The sequence below is a fragment of the Lissotriton helveticus genome, chromosome 3_1 (assembly GCF_964261635.1).
Source record: "Lissotriton helveticus chromosome 3_1, aLisHel1.1, whole genome shotgun sequence".
In the NCBI taxonomy this organism is placed as follows: domain Eukaryota; kingdom Metazoa; phylum Chordata; class Amphibia; order Caudata; family Salamandridae; genus Lissotriton; species Lissotriton helveticus.
In genome coordinates this window covers 1,067,253,355-1,067,278,296 of record NC_136061.1, presented here as the reverse complement: position 1 = coordinate 1,067,278,296, position 24,942 = coordinate 1,067,253,355, and the positions used below count along the sequence as shown (strand labels likewise).

Here is a 24,942-nt window from a genome sequence, read left to right as displayed (position 1 = left end):
CAGCTTCTGCCTTTCTCCGATAGTACAAGATGGTTTACTCAGTGGCTGAACAGTTGGCACTGTTAGATTTTCAAAAAAGTTTCAAAACATTTTCAGTACAGGGTAAAGACTGTGCATAGTAGGGCCTTCACCACCTGGAAGGCCCTGGGTGCTTTGACCAAGTGTGGGGGTTCTCACAAGGACGGGGGCAAGGTACCCTTACCATGCCCTCTATATCTTTTTTTATATTTATTTTCAGGACAGGGGTAAGAGTAAGCAAGTCCTGTAATGGTAGGAGCAACAATTCTCTCAATGTTGCAGCCAATCTATCAGATCTCTAGATACTGCAGGTCTGAAAACGCCCTCTCAGCCAATCAGAACGTTCTATTTGCCATCCTACAGGACTCCAGTGGGACCAACCATTCAGACACCTCTAGGTTTGGAAGCTTAATTTATTGAAAATGGCTGAACGGATAAATACTAAATCACAAAAAGCACACTTTCTGAGGAAAGATCTCGCTTTCTCACAAATTTGGTGTAATTCTGTTTAGCCATTTTGTTTGTAGAACTGTCTAAAATGTCCTATGGAAAAGTGCAAAGGAAAAACGGGTTTTAGCCCCCATTTGACAGATCACCCCAAAACTATCCAAGAAGGAGCACAGGTGTATGAACTGTTTTAATGGAATCTTTCATGACTATTCATCAAATTACACCAATATTATTAGCAAATTGCTTTCTATGGAAACTTCGCAATTCAATTTAGTAACCATCAAATTACAAAATCCAGCGCAGCTTCTAGGTGAAATTTAACTATAGGATAATTGTGCATACATACCACAAGATTTCCAATCACCATGACCAGCATGAAAACAATGAGGCACAAAGATTGCCCGGCAACCTCCATGCAGTCCCACATGGTCTCTATCCATTCCCCGCAGAGTACCCGAAACACAATCAAGAAGGAGTGGAAGAAGTCATTCATGTGCCAGCGTGGAAGTTCACAATCTTCAGCAATCTTGCAGACACATTCCTTGTAGCTTTTACCAAAGAGCTGCATGCCAACCACAGCAAAAATGAAGACAATGATGGCCAGCACCAAGGTAAGATTTCCCAAAGCTCCTACAGAGTTACCAATAATTTTGATCAACATATTGAGGGTTGGCCAAGATTTTGCCAGCTTAAAAACTCGGAGCTGAAATATAAGAACAAAGTGGTATTACAAAAAATTGAAAGAATGATTTGCTTTTATCCTTGAAATATAATAAAATCGTTGAATTACAGTAGACTCACAAGCATGCTTCACAACCACACCATACGTTAACTGAACTATGAATTACAATCATTTATGGTCAAAAGAATATTATCTATGAATAACAATTTTCTGAATGCTGACTTGGACATATTCCCTTATTGGCCCACACCTACAGTCATGAAAGGCAGGTGTGCAGTATGGCAATAACTCTCTTACGGTGCTGGACCTACTGTTATTCTTACATTTTTGGCTGGGATTCTTTGCAGTGTACACTAAAGACAGATACTTAAGACTGGGAAGGTTTGCACCTGTACTAACTCCTTAAGCACATTTTCCACATTAAGGTATGCAATGGCAAGTGTCCTTGCATGTATTTCCCGTCACCACTACAAAAACTCAAGAACTGAAGCACTGCTTTGCTAGGGAAGGAGAATATTTTTGAAAAAAGATGCACTAGTCTCAATATTGCTTATGCTCTAAATTGAAGCAGAAGTGGATTTACCTAGCTCTATCAGTTAACATGGTATATTATCAGTCCTGAGAACTGTAACTCTTAACACAAAATACCACATCCACCAGGGCAGGATGTAGTCTGCAATCACCAAACTAATTTCAGATACAGCAGTGTAGGGTTGAATCACTTTCAAACACTAAGGGGGTCATTAGGATGTCGGGCAGATCACCACAGCCTGCATGGCGGTGGCGATCCGCCAGACATCCATTCCGGCCCGCCACCCATTTCCCCCCGCCATATTACCATGGCGTGGGGGGCCACGGCGAACGGAAAGACCGTCCGCTGCTTTTTCGCTCAGTTGACAAGTCGACCGGGCGGAAAAGAGTTTAATATGGTGGCGGTGTCTGCTAGACACCACCATCCATATTATGATGGGGGCGGACACATGCCTTTCCGTGGCGGCATTGCTGCCACGGAAAAGCATGCGGGAATCTCTTGCGGAGGCCTGTTGCCCCCCCCCCGGATCATGGGGCGTGGGGGGTGCACATGGGGGGTACCTATGGTGCCCCCCTGCATTTCAATTTACAACGTGGCAGGCACTGCGCGGTGCCTATCACGTTGTGCATTGAAATGCTTTTTCAGCATTGCGGTGGTCGGTGCTTTCTGCACCGCCCTCCGCAATGTTAAATATGCGGGATGTGCCAGTGTGGTGGGCGCATCCTAATGGCCCCCACCCTTATGGTGGGCGGTCCCTTTTTACGTCGGGATGGCGGGCGGACTTTGTCCGCCCACCATCCTAATGTCCCCCTAACTCTCCAAAGTGCTGGATTTTAGGAGTGGTTGAAATTATGGAATTCCTTCAGAATAGCTAACCCAGAGCCTCTGAAAAAGATGTTATAGATGTAAGAGAATGGGGATATCTATAACAATTGGTAAAAAAAACATGAGATTACAGGGGTCAAATGTGGTCATGGAGTAATTTCGACCGAGTAGTACAGGTGGATACCCTGCATGAGCACTGCAGGCTTTAACTTACAAAAGGATTCTAAAGTTCTCTCTATACAACAAACAGTGTAAAAAGGTAATGGAGAATGTACTGAGCCGGGCAGGATCATGAACTGATGGCAAGATTACAAAGTGAATGAATGAGGGGTTACAACGTAGATCTAAAGGAAAAGATCACAATTTTTCCTTGAAAAAGAAAGCACCCGTTATTATTATTATTCAAATTTGTACAGCACATGATTACCCAACCAAGGGTTTCCCAGTGCCAGGAAACAGAAAAGGCAACAGAGTCACCACAGAGACAACTCCTAATATCAAAGTTTAAAACAACCAGGTTTTAAGCTTCCTATGGTAGACTGCAAGCAAGCGGAAGGCTCTCAAGTCAAGGAGAAGACAGTTCCACCAAAAGGTTCGGCCGCCTTGTCTGGGTCTCCTAACTCTAGGAACTACAGCGAGATCCCATAATCAATTAATTACAGTGAATAATCCTTCAGTATATGTTCGTTTTCAGTCAGTTCTGTGATACATTGGGTCGTTTGGCAAATGTCCAACTATATTAAACTGTAGGTAATATTATAAATTATTTTGTCAGATTCGAAGAATATATAGTGTCAGATGTAAGAACTAGTTTGCAATGTTACGTAAGAGCCTATCAGTGTCTGTGTTCTGTGATCCACTGATCACATGTAAAATTGTTGATGGTTGAGTGTCTTTCTGCCTAAGGACTGCAACTTCACCACAATTTTGTTTCAGAAATGTTAGAAAAGGTGTGGCAACAGATTGATAATGATTTAATGATTCCTTATGTTATGTTTTGTTCGCAGTGTGGACAAATATAGGCCACACTGGACTCCAGATCTAATAAACAAACAGCCCACTGGCATGGAGGCACTGGAAGACCTCCTAATCATTTACTTTGTGTTTTACAGGGGGGTCACTGCCTTACTTAGAAGAGGTACCAGACAAATGCAAATGGGAGATTTTCTTATTTTCATCTGTACAAATCCATTCCATGGGGTAAAGCATGGACTGGAGATATAGAGCACTTCATTGCTTCTTTCAAAACAACAAGAGTAATGATGGGGAAGAAAGAGGGGCAAAAATGGATCCCCCCCTCCAGCAGACAATAACTGAGTTCTTTCTCGCGGTTGCGGCCCCTGATGGACATAAGAGCATCATCACTGAAAGAGGAGGGGATGAGAAAGCAGAGCGACACTCCACAAGACAATGCAAGGAAATGATCCCTAACACTGATGTAAATAATAAGAGGGACGGGCCAGAATTAGAACAATTGGACAATAATATAGAAAATGAAATCTCTTTGACAGGGGCAGTCGAAGGCGCAGAGGTCGGACAAGAACAGGGTGCTATTCCATGGGAGGAAGTACCCCAGACTGTAGAGGGGAATGCTGCCCCACCCAAGGCTGTTGATATTCTACCCTCAAGTAGGACCAGGCTGGAGACAAAGACTTTGATAAAACAGGTTGCAAGCCACCGGTCCTTTGAAGAGTCCCTGGATCCAGGGGATACTTTTTTTCCTTGACTGATGGGTCAGACACAAGTGCAGCAAGCTTTGTTGTTTCTGATGTCAAGAGTATTTCTATATTCTCTAGCTCTGATCCTGGCAGTCAGATGGATGGGCCCGATACAGTGGTTTGTAGGAAAAGAAACTCCAGGCGAAGTAAGGAGCGGGTGTCCCAGGGACAAGGCGGGGAAGGCCTGAAGAAACAAGGAAGCTTTGCCCTAAAGTGGGATTATTTTGCCACACAAAAGGAATATGAAGAACCCTATTTGACCGGCAGAAAAGGACATAGCAGTCAGGATTCTAAGGAGCCGGGCGGTGAGTCATGGCAGAGTTACATACGTCTACTTTTTCATTTACTCTATGTTCAATATACGGGCCAATGGGGGACGTCCCCGAGGTTTTCGACTTTTTGAATTTAGAGTTAGCAGGATCGTTGACACCCAATATAATGTGTGGAGATTTGAACATCAATGGGATTGCGGTGTGCTGGGGTGGTAGTCCGGGATTATACAAAGGCCGAAAGCCTAGGGTTCATGGGGCTCTGTCCCACTTAGTTGAAGGGAATGGAATATTAGATACATGGAGAGAGCTAAAAACGACAAAATCTAACTCTGGAAGTACTTATTTCTCGGCTCCTCCTGGTACACTGGCCCCCCTGGATTATTTTTTTGTTTGTCGGGTTAATCTCGAAATGCCACATCGAAAAATGTTCCCTGAATAATGTCAGATCAGTCCTCTGGTCTTGGAGATATTACAGATTAGGGGTGAGAGGGCACAACAGAACTGGACTTTTGAAAGGGGACTGTTAGTGGATGAAGGGTATGTCACCCATATCATCATCACAAGCTTCATTTCGACACCAAAGTCATAAAAGAAACATAAAAACAAGGGTAACACTACCATGAGACTACATATACATTTTTTTAAAAGATACAATGGCATGAATACAGTTAGTCATCATAAAATCAGGTTAAAACTGGATAATAATTCATAACTTTAAAATACATAGAGAAGCTTTCAAAATATTTAGAATAATTGCCAATATTTAAGAAGAAATAAAGTGCTTGTGCATGATAATATTTACGGCAGTGATATTGATGGTTTACAGATTTAGCTACTGACTGAACAATTTAAACTACTATGTCTTCTTTGCAAGTGATTTTCTTCGTATCAGCCACGCTTGGCCCGAATACTTTGCCATACAACAGGATAAGAAAGATCTGGTGTCAGTTTTAAGAATACGAAGTGCAACATGGTGATCCTGTGTTCCAAGCTGCCAACAAAGCGGGCTCAACCATTTTTCCCGCGGTAGTTTGTACATCGGGAAAGGGAAACAACATGTGGGCAATGCTTTCCACAGAGGTCTTACAGCTGGGACAATCTTTTCCATTGTTGTTGGACCATTTTACAGCCACATCCCCTACTGGGAGAGAGCTGTACCTGAAATGAATTTAGAGTATCTATCTCTCGATACCTTTATTAAGTCCAGGCAGGGCTCATAGTATCCACTTTGCTTATGGGAGTAGAACTCAGTTGTCAATTTGCAAATGTTAGTTCTACTAATGTCACGTTGGTCCACCCATTCCCAGTACAGACGTGTGCGTTCCTCCCTCCTTGGGGGTTCCTGACTGGCCTAGCATCTACTGAGCCCAATTGCTGAAAGCATCTTTTTGGTATCACGCATCCAACCTATTTTCCCCCAGTGTCAAGCCTAATAACCTCAGTGAGCGCCTCTGCGTATGGGGAAAGCTCAGGGGTCCTCCTGATGCAGGCCCAAAATAGTAAAGGGCGCAACCTGGCCATGTCACTTATTGACCGCCTACCCATGTCCAGTAATAGCGGGGTGAGGGGGGGTGTATTTTGGTGCTGATACTAGATCTCTTAGGAATGTATGTTCCGCTATACAAAGCTCATCCAGTTTATCGTATTCCCAAACTTCGGCACCATATAGGGCAGCACTGACCACCTTTGCATTGGATATCTGGAGTGCTGGGGCTACAGGCTTGTGTGGGAAAGGCGATGTTCTTTAACAACTGCACCTGCCGTGCGCTTATGAGCCATCAACAACTTACCCAGGTGCGGCCTCCATGACATTTTATTGGAGAACCTTACACCTAAGTAGTCAAAGATATCGATTTTTTCGAGGGGATTCCCTCCCAAAAGTGGACCCTTTCTACATGCCCTATGAAGGTTAAAGGCCTTGATTTTAGTTTCACTGGCATTTATAATAAGGCCCGGGTTTCACAGAATAGATGGAATCTATCAACTAAGCGCTGTAGCCCTCTTGGGGTCTTAGATATCAACAACGTGTCGTCTGCAAACAACACGGTTGATATCTCCCCCTCCCCCCAAGGTCGGTGAATCCACCGGCTCCTTTAGGAGGAAGCCCACTACCCCGTTCAGATATAGAGAGAACAGGGTAGGCGCCAAGACGCAACCCTGCCTTACCCTTGCTTGACAGGGATGCACTCAGTGAGTTTGCCCTGGTCTCCCCACCTAACCTGGGTAAAGGTCCCCTTGTGCAACCAGATTAATAAATTCAGGACAAAGGGGGGCATACCCATTTCTCCAAGCGTGTCCTATAACCTGGATCTAGGGACTAGGTCAAAGGCAGTCTTTAAATCAATAAATGCCAAGTAAAGACTGCCTTTGCCTAGTACCACGGTCTTCCAATAAATGAGAAGGAATCTGAATACTTGGTCCATTGTCCCATTCTTTGCTCTAAAACCCGCCTGGAACTGGGAAAGAATGTCCCCTTCCTCGGACCATGTCTGGATCCTTTGCAGTAGGATCCGACCAAATACCTTCTGGATGGCATCGATCAAGCTTATTGGTCGATAATTGGTGGGATCATCCCTGTCTCCCTTTTTGTATATTGGGACTATTTCAGCGGACTTCCAGGACACTGGGACAGGTACACCCTTGGCTATGGCATTAGATAGTATAAAAATATAGCAGGTCCATTGAACACGATCAGCCAGAAATAGATCGCCTGGTAGGCCATCCGGGCCTGCAGCCTTTGCAGGGACTATTTTACTTATGGTAGTTTCAACCTCCTTGAGCGTAAAATATTCCTCCTCTGACGGGTGCCCAATTTTCCCTGTTGGTTCCCCCTCTTGGGTATCTCATACGGTGCAATAAAGCCCTTCAAAATGATTGAACCAAGCTTCACTGGTGATGTGGTTTGGTAGAGAACGGGGGCCTGATTTGCTGCCCCAGGTAACCAGTTTCCAGAAGAGATTGTTATCCTTAAATAGGCATGCAGCATTCAATTGATCCCAGCGAGAGGCATCCCAAGATATCTTAGCCTTACGTTGGGCAACTTTATAGGAAGTTCTAGCAGCTTTTATTTGTGTTTTATTCTCCCCCTTGATTGCCTTGAGTAGGGCCGACCTATTTTCCCTGCAGTCCCTGTTAAACCAGGAATAAGGGTCCTTGGCAAAATCACTTGCTTTCACCTTTTTTGGTGTGATCAAAAAGTATGCGTTAGTTTTGGTGATTACATGCTCATGGATCTTAGGTACTTCTAAAAGTCCTGTAGTGCTATGGACCGCAGTTTGAAGCTTGGCCATGCCGGTTGCTAGTTCTTGTTTAATACCGGCAATCTTGCTCTCACTAAATGCTATCTTTTCCCACTTCAGGGTCTTTTTACAATTTGATGGGACTACATTTCTGGTGACTGCCAGGGATTAAATGTTCCCTCGCTCAGAGGAATTTACATCCCAGAGGGGTTTCAGGCTTAGGCACAAGGGATTGTGGACGCTTTCTGTTGTTGAGCCCACTCGCATGTCGATCAGATGACCCCATAATCTAATGTCTAGGAGGATATAGTCGATCTGTGATGGGCCGCTATTTCTATTAAAGGTGTTGGCCCCTCCCTTGTCAGATTGTGACCTGCCATTGGTAGCTCTTAGGCCGTACTCCATATCACCCATATGAACAAATGGATAAAAGATATCCTGGGATATAATAGAGGGAGTGCTCAAACTGGTATTGTGTGGGACTCTCTTAAGGTAGGAATCCGTGGAGACACACTAAGTTTTCGCTTACGCCGCTCTAGAAATCATTGTCAACACTTAAATAAATTATACCAAGGATTGAGAGCAGTGGAAGAGGATTTAGTTAGGGCAATAGAGTCCGGAGACAGTATTGAGGGTATACTGAATAATCTTGCCTTAGCTAAAGCAGCAACTAGGGATGTGGTGGTAGCTAAGGTACTGAGAAATATCTGACACGACAGGAAGAATGTTATGAGTGTAGCGAGCGTTTAGGGCGCATATTAGCAATACGAACTAGACAGAAGAACGTACAGAACGAGAGAATATCAATAAAGAATGAGCATGGGAATTTGGGGACTACAGTTCAGGGAATCAGAGAGGAATTCCATAGATTCTATATGAAACTATATAATTCTGAGGAAACTAGGGAGGATATTTCCGATTATATAATTGAGGAGTATCTAGACGTTAGTGGTCTGGAGGAATTCTCCTCGGAAGACCGAGAATCTCTAGACGCTGCTTTTTTGTGTGATAAATATTTAAAGCACTCAGTGAGCTTGCAGCAGGGAAGGCTGCAGGTCCAGACCGAATTCCACTTGAGTTCTATAAAACATTTTGGTCCGTACTCGAGGAATATTTCTCTAACATGCTTGTTGGGTACAAGTGGGCGGCCACCCCCTGAATCCTGGGCACAAGCCCGTATAGTGGTATTCTTTAAGAAGGGGAAGCCTGCCACAGATCCAGGTTCTTATCGGCCGATCACGCTGATGAACACAGATACCAAAATAACCTCAAAGGTCCTGGCAAATTGCTTGAGCCCTGTCCTTGGCCGAGTTATCTCACCTAGACAGCATGGATTCATATCTGGGAGGGGCACTACAGATCACGTTAGAAGAGTCATCATGCTCTTTGACGCAGCATCAGTCTCATGAGACCCTATGGCACTTATTCTTTTTGATGCCGAGAAAGCATTTGATAGGGTCTCTTGGGACTTTCTGTGGGCGGTCCTCGAACAGCTGGGGGTTGGTATGGCTTTTATAAAAGCCTTACAAGTATTATCTGCTGTTCCCATAGCCAGACTGGTGTTGGCTGGTGGACAAACAGAGGAATTCAAGGTACAAAAGGGGACTAGGCAGGGGTGCCCATGCTCCCCATTATTATTAGCATGCTATATTGACACCTTGATTCTCAGAATTGATGCTAACCCCAGGATAAAGTCTGTAAGCAGTTGTGGGATGGATACCAAGATCTTGGGTTATGCAGACGAATTAGCTGTTACTACATCAATACCAGAATCAGCTTTGGCTAAAACTGCAAAAGAAACATTGGCTTTTGAGAAAATATCAGGGTATTCTCTTAATCAGCACAAAACCCAAATCATAATTAATGAATATCTTAGGCTGAATTACCCCTGGGTCGTGCAGTCGGCAATGTATTTAGGAGTGAATATCTCATACAATATTGGGGAAATTGTTCAGCTGAGTCTCGACCCGGTCATTCAGAAAGGATCACAGGATTTTGCCCGGTTGAATAATCTTCACCTATCATTGATATGTCGTTGTAATGTGGTGAAAATTATTTTTTTACCGAAAGTTTTATTTCTTTTTAGATTAATACTGATGATGTTTGAGACAGTATGGTTTAAAAAGTTGGATGGATTGTTAAATAGATTTATATGGGCATATGATAAGACAACACTGGCCATGAAATTGATGTCCCTTCCTCAGCAGAAAGCAGGATTATCAGTCCCAGACTTTAGATTATATTAGTTAACATCGGCATTACAATACATGTGTTTGTTAGTGGGGGGGAAACCCATTCGGTCCCTGGAACCAGGGGAGGGTGCCAGACATTTATGAACTATTGGTAGGGAAGGATGCTAAAAATGTGTTTTTAAGATTCACTGAACCTAGTTATTACAAGAAGGTAAGATTCAAGACTTTACTGGCAGCAGGTCAGGTGTGGAAGACGTTAAAAAGAAAGACGGGGATAGGCAGAATAAATTACTATACCCCCTTATATAAGAACTCAGCATTATCAACAGTCTTTTATGTTTATATAATGAAACAATGGAAAGATTTAGGGGTCGGTATAGTGGGGGACTTAGTTAATGTAGCTGGACTCAGGCCATTTTCAGAGTTACAGGAAAGATATGGGGTAGATAGGAAAGATTTTTTTAAATACCTGCAGGTATGTAGTTATCTGGGGCAGAAAACAGGGGTCCAAATGGCCTAGATTGATAATCTGAGGAATGAAGCTGGATGTACTACTAGTAGAATATATAGGGAGTTGATCGTCGCGCAACCAGACGATTTAGAGAGACAGGCGGAAAAATGGGATCAAAGGCTCTGGATAAAAGGATCCGGCTTTCTTGATTCCTTAGACAAAGGTCATTGTATACTTTTCTCATCAAAGTTACAGGCGCAGCATTTTAAAACAATCTTAGACTTGTATTGTACACCTGATAAAATAGCAAAATTGGGCGGGTCTGTAGGTGTCTGCTGTCCACGCTGTAAAACTGCTCATGCAGATGTGGTACACATGTTTTCAACTTGTCCGCAGCTGGACACCCTTAGAAAAAGTATAGAACAGTTCTTAGAGCTAACCCTGAAAGTTAATGTGGCCTTAACTCCGGAAGTGATGTTTTTGGGGGTCAGTAGCACAGGATCTGATGGTGCACAACCATACTTTATTATTTGGCAATGGCAGTGGTTAAGATTTGTATTGCTACAGCCTGGCTAGATCCGGTGGCTCCATCTTTTTCACAATGGCTGGCTCGGCTTCTCTCCACTTTCAATCTGGAGAAAGGAATTATTGAACGAAAAGGTCTAAAGGCCAAGAAACTGGGCAAATTGATATGGGTCCCAATTTATCATTGGAAGGAGGAGGCTGGGGACCCCTGAAATAATAGTGAACTGAAATTTTGTATATAAAAATAATGCTGTTATAGTGTGCAGGGGTGTTTTCCTCATTCTTTTTCTGTTCCCTAATGTAATAATTACCCCTCAAAAAGAGTAATAATGAATTGAAAAAATGTCTTGTATACATGAGAGCAATGATAGTACAGAATGTATACATTTTAACATGTTATTCTTTTGTTTAATTTTCCACGGAATTTCCCGGAACGATTATTTGAATATGAATTTATGTGCCCCAACTAAAAATAAAATATATTTATTTAAAAAAAAAAATCTGCTTGTCTATCAGAGGAAAGTAGCCCTAACAACACCAAGCACCACCGGCCATTTAGCAACAGCTGATGAAAGATGGGAAATGCTGCTAATCCTTAGCAGAATGATATGAAATTTCCGCCACACATGAGCCCACTCCTCTCCCCACAGCTATCCCCATCTGCCAATTCATCCTACTGTCTTAAACTAGACACTGTCACTTGACTCCTGCCCAAGATAGCAGACACACAGAGATGCAGTGTGGTTTATGCAGGGACATCAACATGTGCAAAATGCGGTGCACATTGATACAATCAAGAATTGCTTTTGCTCGGGCAGATCACATCCCACAATTGACATCTAATTATAACAAACAAGCATCAATAGAAAAAATTGTCCATGAAGGCGTTGCAACATACAAGTCAGAAGGATACATATTCATTAAGAGCAACCTCTCTGCTTCCAACCATTCAGCAACACCTGTAAGCCACTAACTCATAATCAGGCCCTATGTTGTTAGCTTCATACTAATCAAACGTGCGGTTATTTCTTTTTCAGCCATCACCATTGCCATTAACAAAGATTTTCTATGCACCTTAGTCTTAATCCTAAACAGGAATATCACTAACAAATCAATTTTGTTTTTTTAATTGATCATTTTGATTGTTTGATTTCTGAAGTTTGTAAAGTGCACCACAGTAACTTCGCATGGGGAACAAAGCGTTCATGTTACTAAGAATTTCCAAATGCCATTTTACAAAAATCAGGTCTCCACTTGCTTTATTGAAGTTAATTAGCCCCCAAAGTATCACCGCCTCTAAGGTGTATTCCTCCTCTTATTTTGGTGTATTGCTCAAGTGGGCCAGTATCACAAATATGGCAATTTAGTTTCTGCTAAGAAGCACATTTCCTAGGGCATTATTATCACTATACATGCCCCTCAAATGTTTCCACAAAATGTAGTTTAGCCAGTCGGTAGTATCTTTCCAAGATAAGAATTTGTATGTGTCTACCCTAACCTGTCCGCACCCCACGCACATAAACCTTCTCAACAGTGCACTTAGAGCTTCAATACATGCAGCACTGAAATATATACAAACAGCTAGGCAGTACAAAAAGTTAGATAATGCAGGTTTGCCCATCTGTGACACAGGCAGCCAGAATTCAACACTTTTTTGCCAGATGTCCCACTGCTAGCCTTCTCTAAATGGAGCCTATAATCTAGCAATGCAATACTTTGAGAAACTAACCTGGCCCTCAAGATATCTTCAACTGCAGTGGACTTGGGGCCTTCCAGCAGTTACTCAGCATGCCAATATGTTGCAGTCTTACACCTAGACTCTACACAGAGGTTCAAGGCTTCCTGCCTTTACTGACAGTCACTTTGACTTTTAATACTGAGAGGAAATATATAGAGCTATGCGAGTCATTAGTAAATCTTACCAGGCGGAAAGATCGGAGAACCGATAACCCTTCCACATCTGCAAGTCCCAGTTCCATCAAACTAAGGCTGACTATGATGCCATCAAAAATATTCCATCCCACTTGGAAATAGTAATAAGGATCAAGGGCAATGAGTTTGAAAAGCATTTCTGCTGTAAAGATTCCTGTAAAAACCTGAAAAAAGAAGATATTGCGTCAGTTTCGTGAGAATGACAACAATTTAGAATTCACACATTCACTTTTTACCACACAAATCAGAACAACGAAAAGCAGAAAATTGTGTTATTGTATATTAGTCATCTTCTTTCAACTCAGCAAGCCATGTGTGTGCTTGCTGCTTATCTCTATGGTTAACGTTTGAAGTCACAAGCTCTAATTCAGGTAGGGCTAAATCAAACATTCTACAGTCAAAACAAAGGCTGATAAAATGAGTAAGACTGACTTGTACAAAATTGACAGCTATTATTAATAGCACTATGAATTACAAACCTGGGTTTGTGTTCTGTCCAGATACACAAGCTATTCTTACCTGAAGCAACAGTAGAATATCAAACCAGAGCATCATTGCAGCATGTAAATGCTAACACAAACGCCAACTACATAAATGCAAACATATTTTAGTGCAACTGTTATGCACAATATAGGCATAGAGAAAGGCATTTAATTATGGCATTGTTAGTTACAAATGATCCTTCACATCCTAGCGTTTTTTCATAATATTAATGTTAGCACTAGCCCAGATAACACCCAGAAGAAAATCGAACCAGCTAGATAGCCACGAACAAACACCCACCGGGAAATTGTCCATCCGCGTTTTTTCTGGCATCTGTAGGCAGAACGTGCCACTTATTTATAAATTCACAGTGTCTTACTAAATCAATAAGTACTGCTGCTGAGCCCAGCCCCCGCTCTCCTCGCCGCTTGGCTGATCTACTTTCATATTCACCTAGAAGCTTGATGCTCCGGAGATTTCTGGAACTGCACAACAACTACGCAAAGCAGGACATGCGAAACGTATTTGTAAATGCCCTGGACGCTCCATTACTGAACTTTTCTGAGAAAGGCAACCAGTTCCTTGTATCAACACGGACCGGTTGCATTTATTGAAAATAAGTAGTCTTGTCATACTGTGGATCATTCAGGATACAGATTCCAGTTCATTCAATTGACACATGTGTTTTTGAATAGGAACGTAGGACAATTAATCCTTGTATGATAGGTTGTCAGGAATCCGGGTTGTGTTATGCCAGCCAGACAGGGACAGTGGGTCCAAAATGTAACAAAAGAGGTATTTTGCCACTGGTGCCCCCTGAGTCCGAACTTGAATTCAGGAAACTGCTTAAAACCCATCTTTCCAACTTATACTTTCTACTCAGCCCTCATCTGCTGCTAATTCAGCGCTGGGAGGCCATACCTGGGCAGCTATGTGATTTATAAAACCGTATGAATAGAATAGAATACTATAGGGCTCCTAGCTGGGAAGTAAGTACCCATTTTCAGCACCTGACTCAAGATAATGAGGAAGAACGGTCCACGAATTATTCAGGGGAAGTGCCCCGTGTTAGAGACTGAGCACTCAGCAACACAGCAAACAACACCCCTTAATAAATCACTGTACAATCAGTGCTTTTTCTTATAAAAAGGAATAAAACTTTATTAAACTCACGATTAAACACTAAACACAAATTACCAAATATATATATAAATACATACATCCCCAAGTGACTCAGACCCACCTGGTGGAACGCACACAAAAGACTGGTACCACAAATCAAGTAACCCCTAAATGCATATGTTACCCTGTGCGCTGGAGATACGTCCACAGGTCTGTGCACTAGCAAGCCTTGAGCCCCAAAATCACAAAAGCCCCACCTCACAGTTGCCTATCACAACATAGTGGTTGCAGTAAATAAAAGTTAAGCCTTCTGCTTTTGTCAAGGTATGCTTATACTAACCGAAGCAGAAGCAGAATTCAAATAAATGTTAATTATTTTTAGAATGGTACCATGTTTCATTAACAATCAACCCCACATGTAATAATTTACCATTACTATCAACAAAGACTTCAATTTTCCCTACTGTGCATTGTATAAATCTGTCTTCTATATTTACACTTACTGCAAAGCAGCCACATGCCCTTGCAACAAAGAACTATTGAAACCATAGCCATAAAATGAAAAGTCCCAGTTCCAGGGATGCTTGAAAAAACAGCATGCGTACCCAGATCACTCTTACAATGATCTGGGAGACATAGAGTGACAACCAAAGCTGTACAGTAACGACTGAATGGGGCCGTCCGCACTTGATCTATTTGGGGAGGCACGTGAATTCAAGCCCACATGGCCAGGCCAGCTACCTCCCTCTTGGCTAATCGACTCTCGGCAAAGAGGAAGCCTCACAACAGCGTGACGAGTAACTGACTGTGGTGTGATCCGCCATCACCCCAGACATGGCTCTGGGAACAGGATAGCACACTGCGCTACTCCTGCCAGAGATGCTGAATATGGTGGAACAGGGTGGCGCTCCACTTCTGGAACTTTATCCCAAGACCACTGGCTCATTATTATTATTATTATTTTTAAGCTTATATCGCGCACAGCTACCCACAATGGGTTTCCCGGCGCTAGGGATAGACTGTAGAAGAAGAGGAGGCAGTTTCACCTAACCTGAGTCACAGCAAGCTATTGGGCACGTTGAGTAAAAAACCATGTTTTCAAAGCCTTACGGAAGCGAAACAAGTTGGTCTCGAGTTTTAGAGCCAGTGGGAGGGAGTTCCAATATTTGGGGCCCAGAGTGGAAAAGGAACGACCTCCCATTTTTGTCAGCTTCCATCTTGGCATAATGAAATTTCCCATGTCCGATGACCTTAGTGGACGTGTGGGTCTGTAGGGTGTTATCAACCCTTGAAGGTAGGCTGGGGCACTACCCTGCTTGACCTTAAACATATAGCATAGTGCCTTAAATTTAATGCGTTCAGGAATACTCAACCAATGAAGGTCGCGTAAGGCGGCCTTGGCTGAAGTGCGTCTGGGAATGTTTTTTAGCAGGCGCGCAGCCGCATTTTGCACTACCTGCAGCACCTGTAAGGTGGCTTTATCTGCGCCCAAGTAAGAATATTACCATAGTCCAGGCGAGATGTTATGAGCGCCTGGACTAAGGTTCTGCGGGAGGAGAGTGGAAGCATCCACAAGATCTTATAGAGCCACCGCAGCGTTGAAAAACAGATGGCAGCAACCTTAGTGGCCTGTTGTCTCATAGTTAACCTGTCGTCTATACTGACGCCCAGGTTGCGAACTGCAGTGGAAGGTGTAGGTACAGTACCCAATTCGATGGGCCAATGGTGGGGTCCCCAGAGATGTTTATTCCGACCCAGAATGACCACCTCGGTCTTCTCCCCATTCAGTTTGAGACAATTTCTCCGCATCCAGTCTGCCACAAGAGTGAGGCCTGACTTGAGTGCGGAGATGTTGTTCTCGTCTCTCCCTGATAGGGAGAAGACAATCTGGGTGTCATCTGCATAGGAAAATAGGGTTAGCCCGGCCTGTTCGACAATTGATGCCAAGGGTTTAACGTAAATATTAAATAATAAGGGGCTAAGGATTGAGCCTTGGGGAACACCGCGGGTAGATGGACAAATGGTGGAAGCAGCTTTAGGAGAGAACACTTGAAAACTTCGGTCATTGAGGAAAGACACCAGCCAGGCCAAAGCCTGGCCACCCACACCTAGAGATTTCAGAGAGTCAATGAGGATGGAGTGTGACACGGTGTCGAACGCTGCGCTCAAATCCAACAGGATGAGCGCCATGGTGTTACCTTGGTCGACACCGTGCCTCAGACTCTCCGTTACCCCCAGGAGCGCTGTCTCAGTTGAGTGCCTAGGCCGGAAACCCGACTGAGAAGGATGGAGAAAAGCGGTGTTTTCGACCAGTTTAGAAAGCTGGAAATTTATATGTCTCTCCAGTATCTTCGAAAAGATTGGCAGCAAAGATATCGGGCGAAAGTTGGCGGGGTTGGAAGAATCAGCGCCCGATTTTTTTAGTAAAGGTACCACCATGGCGTGTTTCCAAGGTAGGGGGACCTGGGCCTCACTCAAAGAGGTGTTTAGTAGTTTAATGAGGATAGGGTGAGTAAGAGGATCCAGTTGTTTTAATATTTTGGCCGGGAGCACATCCAATGGGGAACCAGAACGCACACTGTTTAGACAGGACACAAAAGAAGTGGCGTCTAGGGGCTGCCAGATGGAAATTACAGCATCAGTGGTGGTATTCACCAATTCCTGGACCGTATTTGGGGCGATAAAAGTGGTCTCTGGAGGTGGAGAGAAATGATCGTAGATAAGATCCACTTTGTTTATAAAATAATCCGCTAAAGACTGACACTGGACGGCATCAAGAGCCGGAGGAGGGGGAGTGGAATTTACACCAGTCAGTTTCTTCACAACGGAGAATAACACCTTAGGACAGTTTTGTGCATCGGTCACTGTTTTTGTGGTGTAATTTGCTTTAGCAGTTTTACAGCTGTTATGGTACTTTTTTAAGGCTTCTTTATAAATGATTTTACATACAGGGGAATAGCCTTTTCTCCATTTCCGCTCCAAGGTCTTGCATTGTGAGCGGAGACTCTTAAGTTGTTCCGAGTACCATGGGGCAGGAGGATGATGTAAAACTGTGGGCTTTGACGTAGTTGGTAGCACCCGATTTACAGCATTGGTTAACCAGAGTTCAGTAGCACTGTTAAGAGCAGTAACTGGTGCGTCAATAGACGGGAGTGTTTTAATCAATAATTTATTGAGTTCTGGGATACTGACCTTCCCCCAATTTCGAGAAGGCCCCTGTTTTACTGTCGCAGATCTAGTAGCTATTTCAGCCATGTCTAAGGAAAAAGGGACAGCTGAGTGATCAGACCAGGTAATTTGTAGAGCTTCACGGGAACAGTCCAAGGGCAAATTAGAAAAAATAGGGTCAAGTAAATGTCCAGCACAATGTGTAGGACCTGTATTGTGTAACTGGAAGTTAAAAGCTTCCAAGGTAGAGAGGAGCTGATTCATGTGAGGGCATTCATTGTCATCTAGATGTATGTTTAGGTCTCCCAAAATAGTAAAATTAGACGCTTTGAGCATGACCGGGGCTAAAAGGTACGGTAATGAGGTTATCCATGGGCTAGCTGTCCCAGGGGGACGATACACCAGTAGACCTGACAATGTAAATTGAGGGGTTATGAACAGTTGAAATAGAGCTGACTCGCAGTTTTTTTGGGTGGCATCGACCAATTTACAAGTGTATATGTTCTTGAAGATAATTGCAATTCCACCCCCCCTGCCAGAGTTTCTATCCTGGTGAAGAATAGCATAATTGGAGGGAATGGCATCTGCAATATCCGGACCTGAGCAGTCCCTGAGCCAAGTCTCAGTCAGGAATATCGCATCCGGTTGATGTTCATCAAGAAAATCATGTATATTGTAACTGTGTTGTGGCAGGGATCTACAGTTTATACTCCAAAAACTTAGCGGGGTTCGAAGGGGGACTATCCCGGGGCTAACCTGTCTATTTCGTCTGCCTCGGCAGCACAGGGATCTACACATGGTTGGGGTTTTTAATGAAAAGTTGCAGTAAGGGCAGCGAAACCTGGTAGAGGGGAAAGGGTAGATGGCACAATTATTATTGGAAGTACCACGTAGAGCATATAGCTCATCAAAGGAATATGCAAGTACCATAATGGAAATAATGGATTTGCTCACCAATAGTAGAGTATGCCGGCGCCCCGAGCCCGGCCCAGCGCGGACGGGCGCAGACGGGCTGGACTCTGGCGTGACTCCGGCGGGCATCCGGCGCGTCCGCAACACGTTCGCTTACGCGAATAAGCCCTTCCCTTTTTAAAGCTATCTGGAGCGCGTCACGGCGCAGCCCGACCCAATATGGCCGCTGTCCTGCCCTCGCCTCCCCGGGACCAACTCTCAGCGTCAATACTCAGCTGAGAGTGGCCCAGACGGCAGAGGGAGGTGAGGAGACAATTCCAGATGCAAGCGCTAAATTAAAAACGAACTAGATGTGAGATACCCCACAAGTTAAATGAACATAAAAAGCTTATTAAATCAAGCGTGGCAAAGCGCTGCTAGTATTCAGGAAAGGTAAAGCGTGAGAACCTCCGGCTTTCCGCCTCAGAGGGTGAAAAAGCTACCTGTTTCCTGGAGGCGAGCCCTTTTTAAAGCTATCTGGAGCGCGTCACGGCGCAGCCCGACCCAATATGGCCGCTGTCCTGCCCTCGCCTCCCCGGGACCAACTCTCAGCGTCAATACTCAGCTGAGAGTGGCCCAGACGGCAGAGAGAGGTGAGGAGACAATTCCAGATGCAAGCGCTAAATTAAAAACGAACTAGATGTGAGATACCCCACAAGTTAAATGAACATAAAATGCTTATTAAATCAAGCGTGGCAAAGCGCTGCTAGTATTCAGGAAAGGTAAAGCGTGAGAACCTTTTGGGGGTGTATTAGCAGAAAAAGGGGAACACCACATGCATCCCCCATGAAATTATCTTTCAAGGCCCCTAAGCCTTTCTGGGGAGTATAACCTAACACTATTTGAGGTCCTTCTAGATAGTCCCTCCAGTGAGACCCATGTATTCAGGGGCTCCTTGTGGAAAGAGCAAAGACTGCTCTATGCAGTATGCCTTCTCAGCCCAATGGCGTTGAGGACCCATTCGGCACACCTTACATAAGGGGCCAAAACACCTTCTGCTTCCTAAGGCTCCAGGTGACCATTTTGATAGGTTTGTCTTGTTTTGCTCCTGATGGCATTTAGCCACTAGGTGTGCTCTTGGTAGACCTTGTGGCCTCTGAATTGTCATTATCTTAAAGAGCCTGGTTTTGCAATTGCTCTGCATCCAATGCAAAAGAGCGCAGACCTCAGCTGGTAAGGCATCTTGGCAGTATCCGGTATCTGCTTCTCTGACTAGGCGTATGGTACTTCTCCCTGGCAAAGGGTCTTCCTCAGCAGCACCTAGCTGCACTCTAGGTAGATTAACTTTCCCAGGCTCAATGGCCTCTTGATCAGTTGCATTGAAACTATGTGCCCAGCAGGAGTCAGGAAATCCCCTTTAGGGGTAGCCACACACAGGAAAGGTAGGCAGACATTTCAGGGTTACAGTCATCTCCTGGGTCCCCAGCAAGTTGTCCCCTCTGCTGTCTCAGGGTGAATAGGGAGGGCAGTGCCACAGTCCTTGGAGAGAAATCCAAGTTCCGGGCTGCAAGCTGGAGCCAGAAGTACTTGAGCCGTCTTTACCATCAAGAGCAAAAAGTCTTTCATTCTCTTACCTCATTAGAAGTGAGGGATTCTTGAGTACTTTTCTTCAGCAGAAGTCAAGAGTCTTATCTCTTCCAGCTGGGACTTCTTCAGATATAGTTCACCCCAGATTGAAGCATGTTCTCAAAACTGTATTCCCTTGTGCATGGACTTTTAATTGGGTAGTGGGATGATCCATAAAGTGGGCTTCTGTGTTCAATGCAAAGATCACACATCATCACTCAACACCTGTTTCATCCCTTCTGTACAGCATTTTGGGACTATTAAAAAAAAGCCATTTCAGGAGGTCAGTGGTCACTGCTCTCTGAAAGCTTTAACCCGCACCTCTACTGCTACTGGCAAATTCGTTCCTTCACATGAAAGCTTCAAAGCAGCCTCTTGCATAGCATGGAGAAAGAGGGCTGGCTGCTTCCCGCATGTTTTCTTGGAAGGGCATGGCGAAGCAGTTAGGGAATGTAAATGCAATCATGCTAATCAGATTCTGCCCCTTCCTCATCCATTCACAGGAACAGTCTTAGTCAAAGTATATGAAGCAGTGCAAATACATCCAAATTCATATCACATTTGCAATTGGTACCTTGCACTGGTGATTATATTTCAAAACTATTTTATCAGAGCTTAGAGTGGGTCAGACTCAGATAGACTCAGAGACTCAGACAGTGAAACCCACAGCAGAGACAAACAATGGGTGCGCAAAAAAAAAAGCTAAGGTTGGCCAAATTAGTCCGAACACCATTCTCCACAGAGGCACATCCATGTGTTAATAACAATTTACAGAACTGTGACAATAGCAGTCAGGGCCGGACTGGCTACCGGGCAGTTAGGAATACTGCCGAGCTGCTGCCTGATTTTACTGCAGTGGAGGCTGATTTCGTCCATGGAGACCTGCGTGTGCTGCGAAATACTGAAAGCAAAACTAATTTTGTTTAGCTCATGCAGGTCCCCATTAATGAAATCACCCCCCAGCTCAGCAGCATTCCTAACTGCCCGGTAGCCAGTCCGGCCCTGATAGCAGTATAGGCATGACAAAATTAAACAAATGATCATATATAATTTTTTAGAAGGTTGAACATTTTGCAAGGTATACATATTGTAGTGTTGCACTTACCAGGTTGCCGACTGTAAGTACATGGCTGAATTGATCAGTCATTGGATAATGCTCCATAGCCATGAATAAAGTATTTAGAACAATGCAGATGGTAATCGCAAGGTCCACAAAAGGATCCATTACAACCAGTTTCACAACCCGTTTGATATTTAACCATGGCTCTGAACAGTCCCAAATCAAGAAAGTATTGGCAAATCTATACCAGCATGGTGGGCATTTCTGCCTGGATTCTTCAAGTTCTAAAAGAAAGACGCAAAAAGGACAATATAAAGTTTCAAACAGGTTCTGCAGCATGTTGAATGTGTTAGTTGTAAAGATCTGTTGTCAACACTATGAAGACTACTATGAGGAAGTGGTTTGCAAGATAGGGCCATTTCTAGCTAACCTTAACTCTTTGAAACCTGTTGCTTATTTACTAATAACGTCCTTTTTTTCAAGAAGGATGTGAAAAATTGGGTAGTGGGCTCACTGCGGTGCGAGCCCTGGTCAAGCAGCAACCACAATCCAGGTTAGGGTGAAGCACAATCCAACCCTAAATTAACCAGTGCTCAACCCTCTGGCAGCTTGGCACAGAGCAATCAGGCTTAATATGGAGGCAATGTGTAAAGTGTTTGTGCAAGTATTTAAGAGAAAACACCAAACAAAAAGGATGCCACACCAAGTTAGGAAAATAAACTCTAGTTAATAAATAAAAATAAGACCAAAGCAAAAACCGATATCCATTTTTAAAGATTTGAGTGAAAATAGCACCAAAATGCACAAACTGTGAACTGTGGATATCTGGTCACACCAGATGGGGACAAAGTCACAAGTTCAGGCTGATCGTGATGGAGTACGGACTGGCTACAGGGACCCAGTAAGGCCCAGTTAGTAGAGGCGATGAGTCTGTCCAGCTCAGGGTTCCTTTCCATGCGCCTCCTAAAGGCAACCCACTGGGGGGGAGAAAGGGGGCCCTATGGACCCCCTAGATATTCCCTGCAGGCGGGTGCAGTCATTCACTGCACCTGCTTGCAAGGAGATCTCTCTCCCTTCTCGAAAGTGTATTAGGGTGCCTCCTGCACTGAGAAAATGGAGCGGCTTTGAAGGAGCTGCTCTGTATTTAACTTGAATGCGCTGCTTCCCAGGGCAGCGCGACTACGCAACTGCCCTAAGGGCAGCACCATCACCATCATAGGGCACACTTTAACTGTTTGCACACGGCGCATCAGTTTTAAGGTGAGCCATTTCACAAACATAAAAAGTGCGTCCTTATCGTGATACGGGGCCAGGTGTGCTAGAACCAGTGATCCAAACAGGCTTCTTGTTATGCTTGGATGAAGTCTGTTGTATACTAAACTGGACAGTACATGACATTCTGCAACTGCTCACGGGACATAATACTTTGCAAATGGCAGTCCTTGAAAAGGGAAAATCTTATCACCGGTAGACTGATCCTTTATTATAGTTCAACAATTGTACACATGTTTGGTGAGCAAACTAGCTGGTGGCAGGGCAAACACATCTGCATGACCAGTTTACCTTCACCTCAGGAGGATAGCTAGCATATATACAGGCAAAAACAATGCATCAGTTATGCACCCGGAAGTTCCTAGTTTCCTGCACATCTTAAATCATGACATACTTTCTTTATGTCTAGTCCAACCAACAACCTGTTTAATACTCAGCAGAATTAAGTTTGTCATGTGTTTACCATACGATTTACTTAAACAGAGGAATACCTTTGAAGAGTCTTTAACTGCTAGGAGAGGGGAGAGGCAGAAACGTACTCAAAACTGTGCCTCTTTTCTAACATTCTTGTCTAATATAGCATCCTAACCACAAAACCAGAACCTGAAAGTATAGAAATCCACCATGAAATTAGGTATCCCTTAATTTCAAAAGCACCTCAACATCAAATGTATGTCAATGCCTATACTACCTCCACATTGAGACAATAGAGAGGCACAAGACGTCTTCAAAGAAAAGGCCTTCAGGGATTCATGCTTGAAAATGTAAAAAGCATGTAGGTGCTTTCACGGTAGAAAACCCTCAAAGGTCCCTCCAACTTACAATATCTGAAAGGCCTTTTATCTTTATGAATCTAAGACTCTCCCTTATTCTTGCCATCCTTAGAGGGAGACAAAATGTTAGACAATTTGAATTCAAATGGCAGGAGAGGATTTGAAGTAAGGGGCTGGTGCCTAAAGACAACAAAGGACCTCTGACACATCCTCTTCTTGATTTCCGTACAAGACAGATCAGTATTACTGAAATAATCTTCTTCATAAGCAACATAATCTCCCTTCACCTTAACTGTCAAAACACAATGTTTTTCACCTATAAGTAGTCCAAAAGCAACCCTACACAAAAAGGATCAGAATGATCTTGCCAGCACCCCCAAAAGATTCACCACAATGCCTGGATTACCATTAAAGACCTTTACCGACCAAGACATGCATTCCTGAGATCCTCTCTATAACAATAATAAAACTGTAATAATTAACGCTTCCAGTGGCCATCCAACCAAAGCTTACTAAACAGCCACAGAATGCCTAGCATCATCAAAGGATATAACAAACAAAAGAAAAGGAATCTGCTATCAAAGTTAGAAATCTTGTGCATGCTACAACGCCTGAATTATAGCAGTTGGGGTTTCACAGGGATCAAAAGAATAAAATAACCTCAAGATTACCCACCACTTCAGACAATATTTAATAAAGGGTATCTTAGGTAAGGTTAAAAGCTTAGGAGGATGTGATAAGAGATAGTAACAATCTCCCACATCCTAGGTCTACCTGTGTCAATCATCTGCAAGGGTGCCCACAGAGTCAAAATGGTTTTCTTCAGGACCAAGATGTCCTTGTTAGTAATGATTCACTCCTAGTCGGCGCCCACATGCATGCTAAGAAATGCTGTACAGGTATAACCGTTCATAACGTATGATCTTCCTTATCACTCTGTGTGATTATCTGTAGTAAATAAAGTGATAGAGGCATCATACAGATACTTTTGTATCTCTTTGTAATGTTGAATTCAGGCATAGCCAGTGTGATGTGCGTGCGCATCACACGCCATCATCATCATCATCTGCATCATCAAAGGAATCAGATGCTTCACTGTTCAACAAAGCTAGCTACTTACCATACTATGTGTAAATATTTCCAAAATAGCCAGAACAGTTCTCCAGAGAATTTAAAAGAGGAGTTAATTACTCTTTAATTACTCTGCGCACAGACTTTGTATATTTATTTCCATTTTGTATAGCTCTACATGTCACCTTTCAGTTCCCACCAGTGGTCTAACCGACCTGACCATATAGAATGTTAGAAAGCAATGGGTGAAGAGCGAGCTTAGGTCAGTGTTCTTCATCACACCCCCTTTTCTGTCAGGGCTTAAAGTGGAACCAAGTTTAAAGAATTTGGCTTTGAAATTTTCCTGAACAGGTTGTGGTTTCATACAGCTCTTAGTTTTAGATTCAGGGAATTCCAATGCCTGAAGTCCTAGATGCCTAAGTGCAAGGAATTGCCTCTTTTTGCATGCTCACCGCCACATTTTATGATTGATACTGCTGGTTTTTCAACTCAAGAGTGCACAGAGGCCTGCTAACCAGATATGAGGGACAATGTTCTAACCCTTTACAAAGTGTATGTCAAGTATTGATTTACTTAAAAGTCCCTAGTATATGGTACCCAGGGTACCAAGGGCATGTAAGGCAGAGTGTCCACTCATGGC

The 24,942-nt window shown here is 43.6% G+C and overlaps 1 protein-coding gene across 1 annotated transcript in view; it reads right to left on the bottom strand.

Moving 5' to 3' along the window:
- Positions 1-24,942, bottom strand: part of LOC144823272 (sodium channel protein type 2 subunit alpha-like) — a 662,530-nt gene that overhangs the window by 263,412 nt on the left and 374,176 nt on the right. The window contains exons 16-18 of the mRNA XM_078681628.1: positions 21,232-21,470; positions 12,827-13,000; positions 815-1,171 (exon numbers count right to left, since the gene is read on the bottom strand). Coding sequence (XP_078537754.1) covers positions 815-1,171; positions 12,827-13,000; positions 21,232-21,470 — 770 coding nt within the window. The remainder of the gene's footprint in view (positions 1-814; positions 1,172-12,826; positions 13,001-21,231; positions 21,471-24,942) is intronic.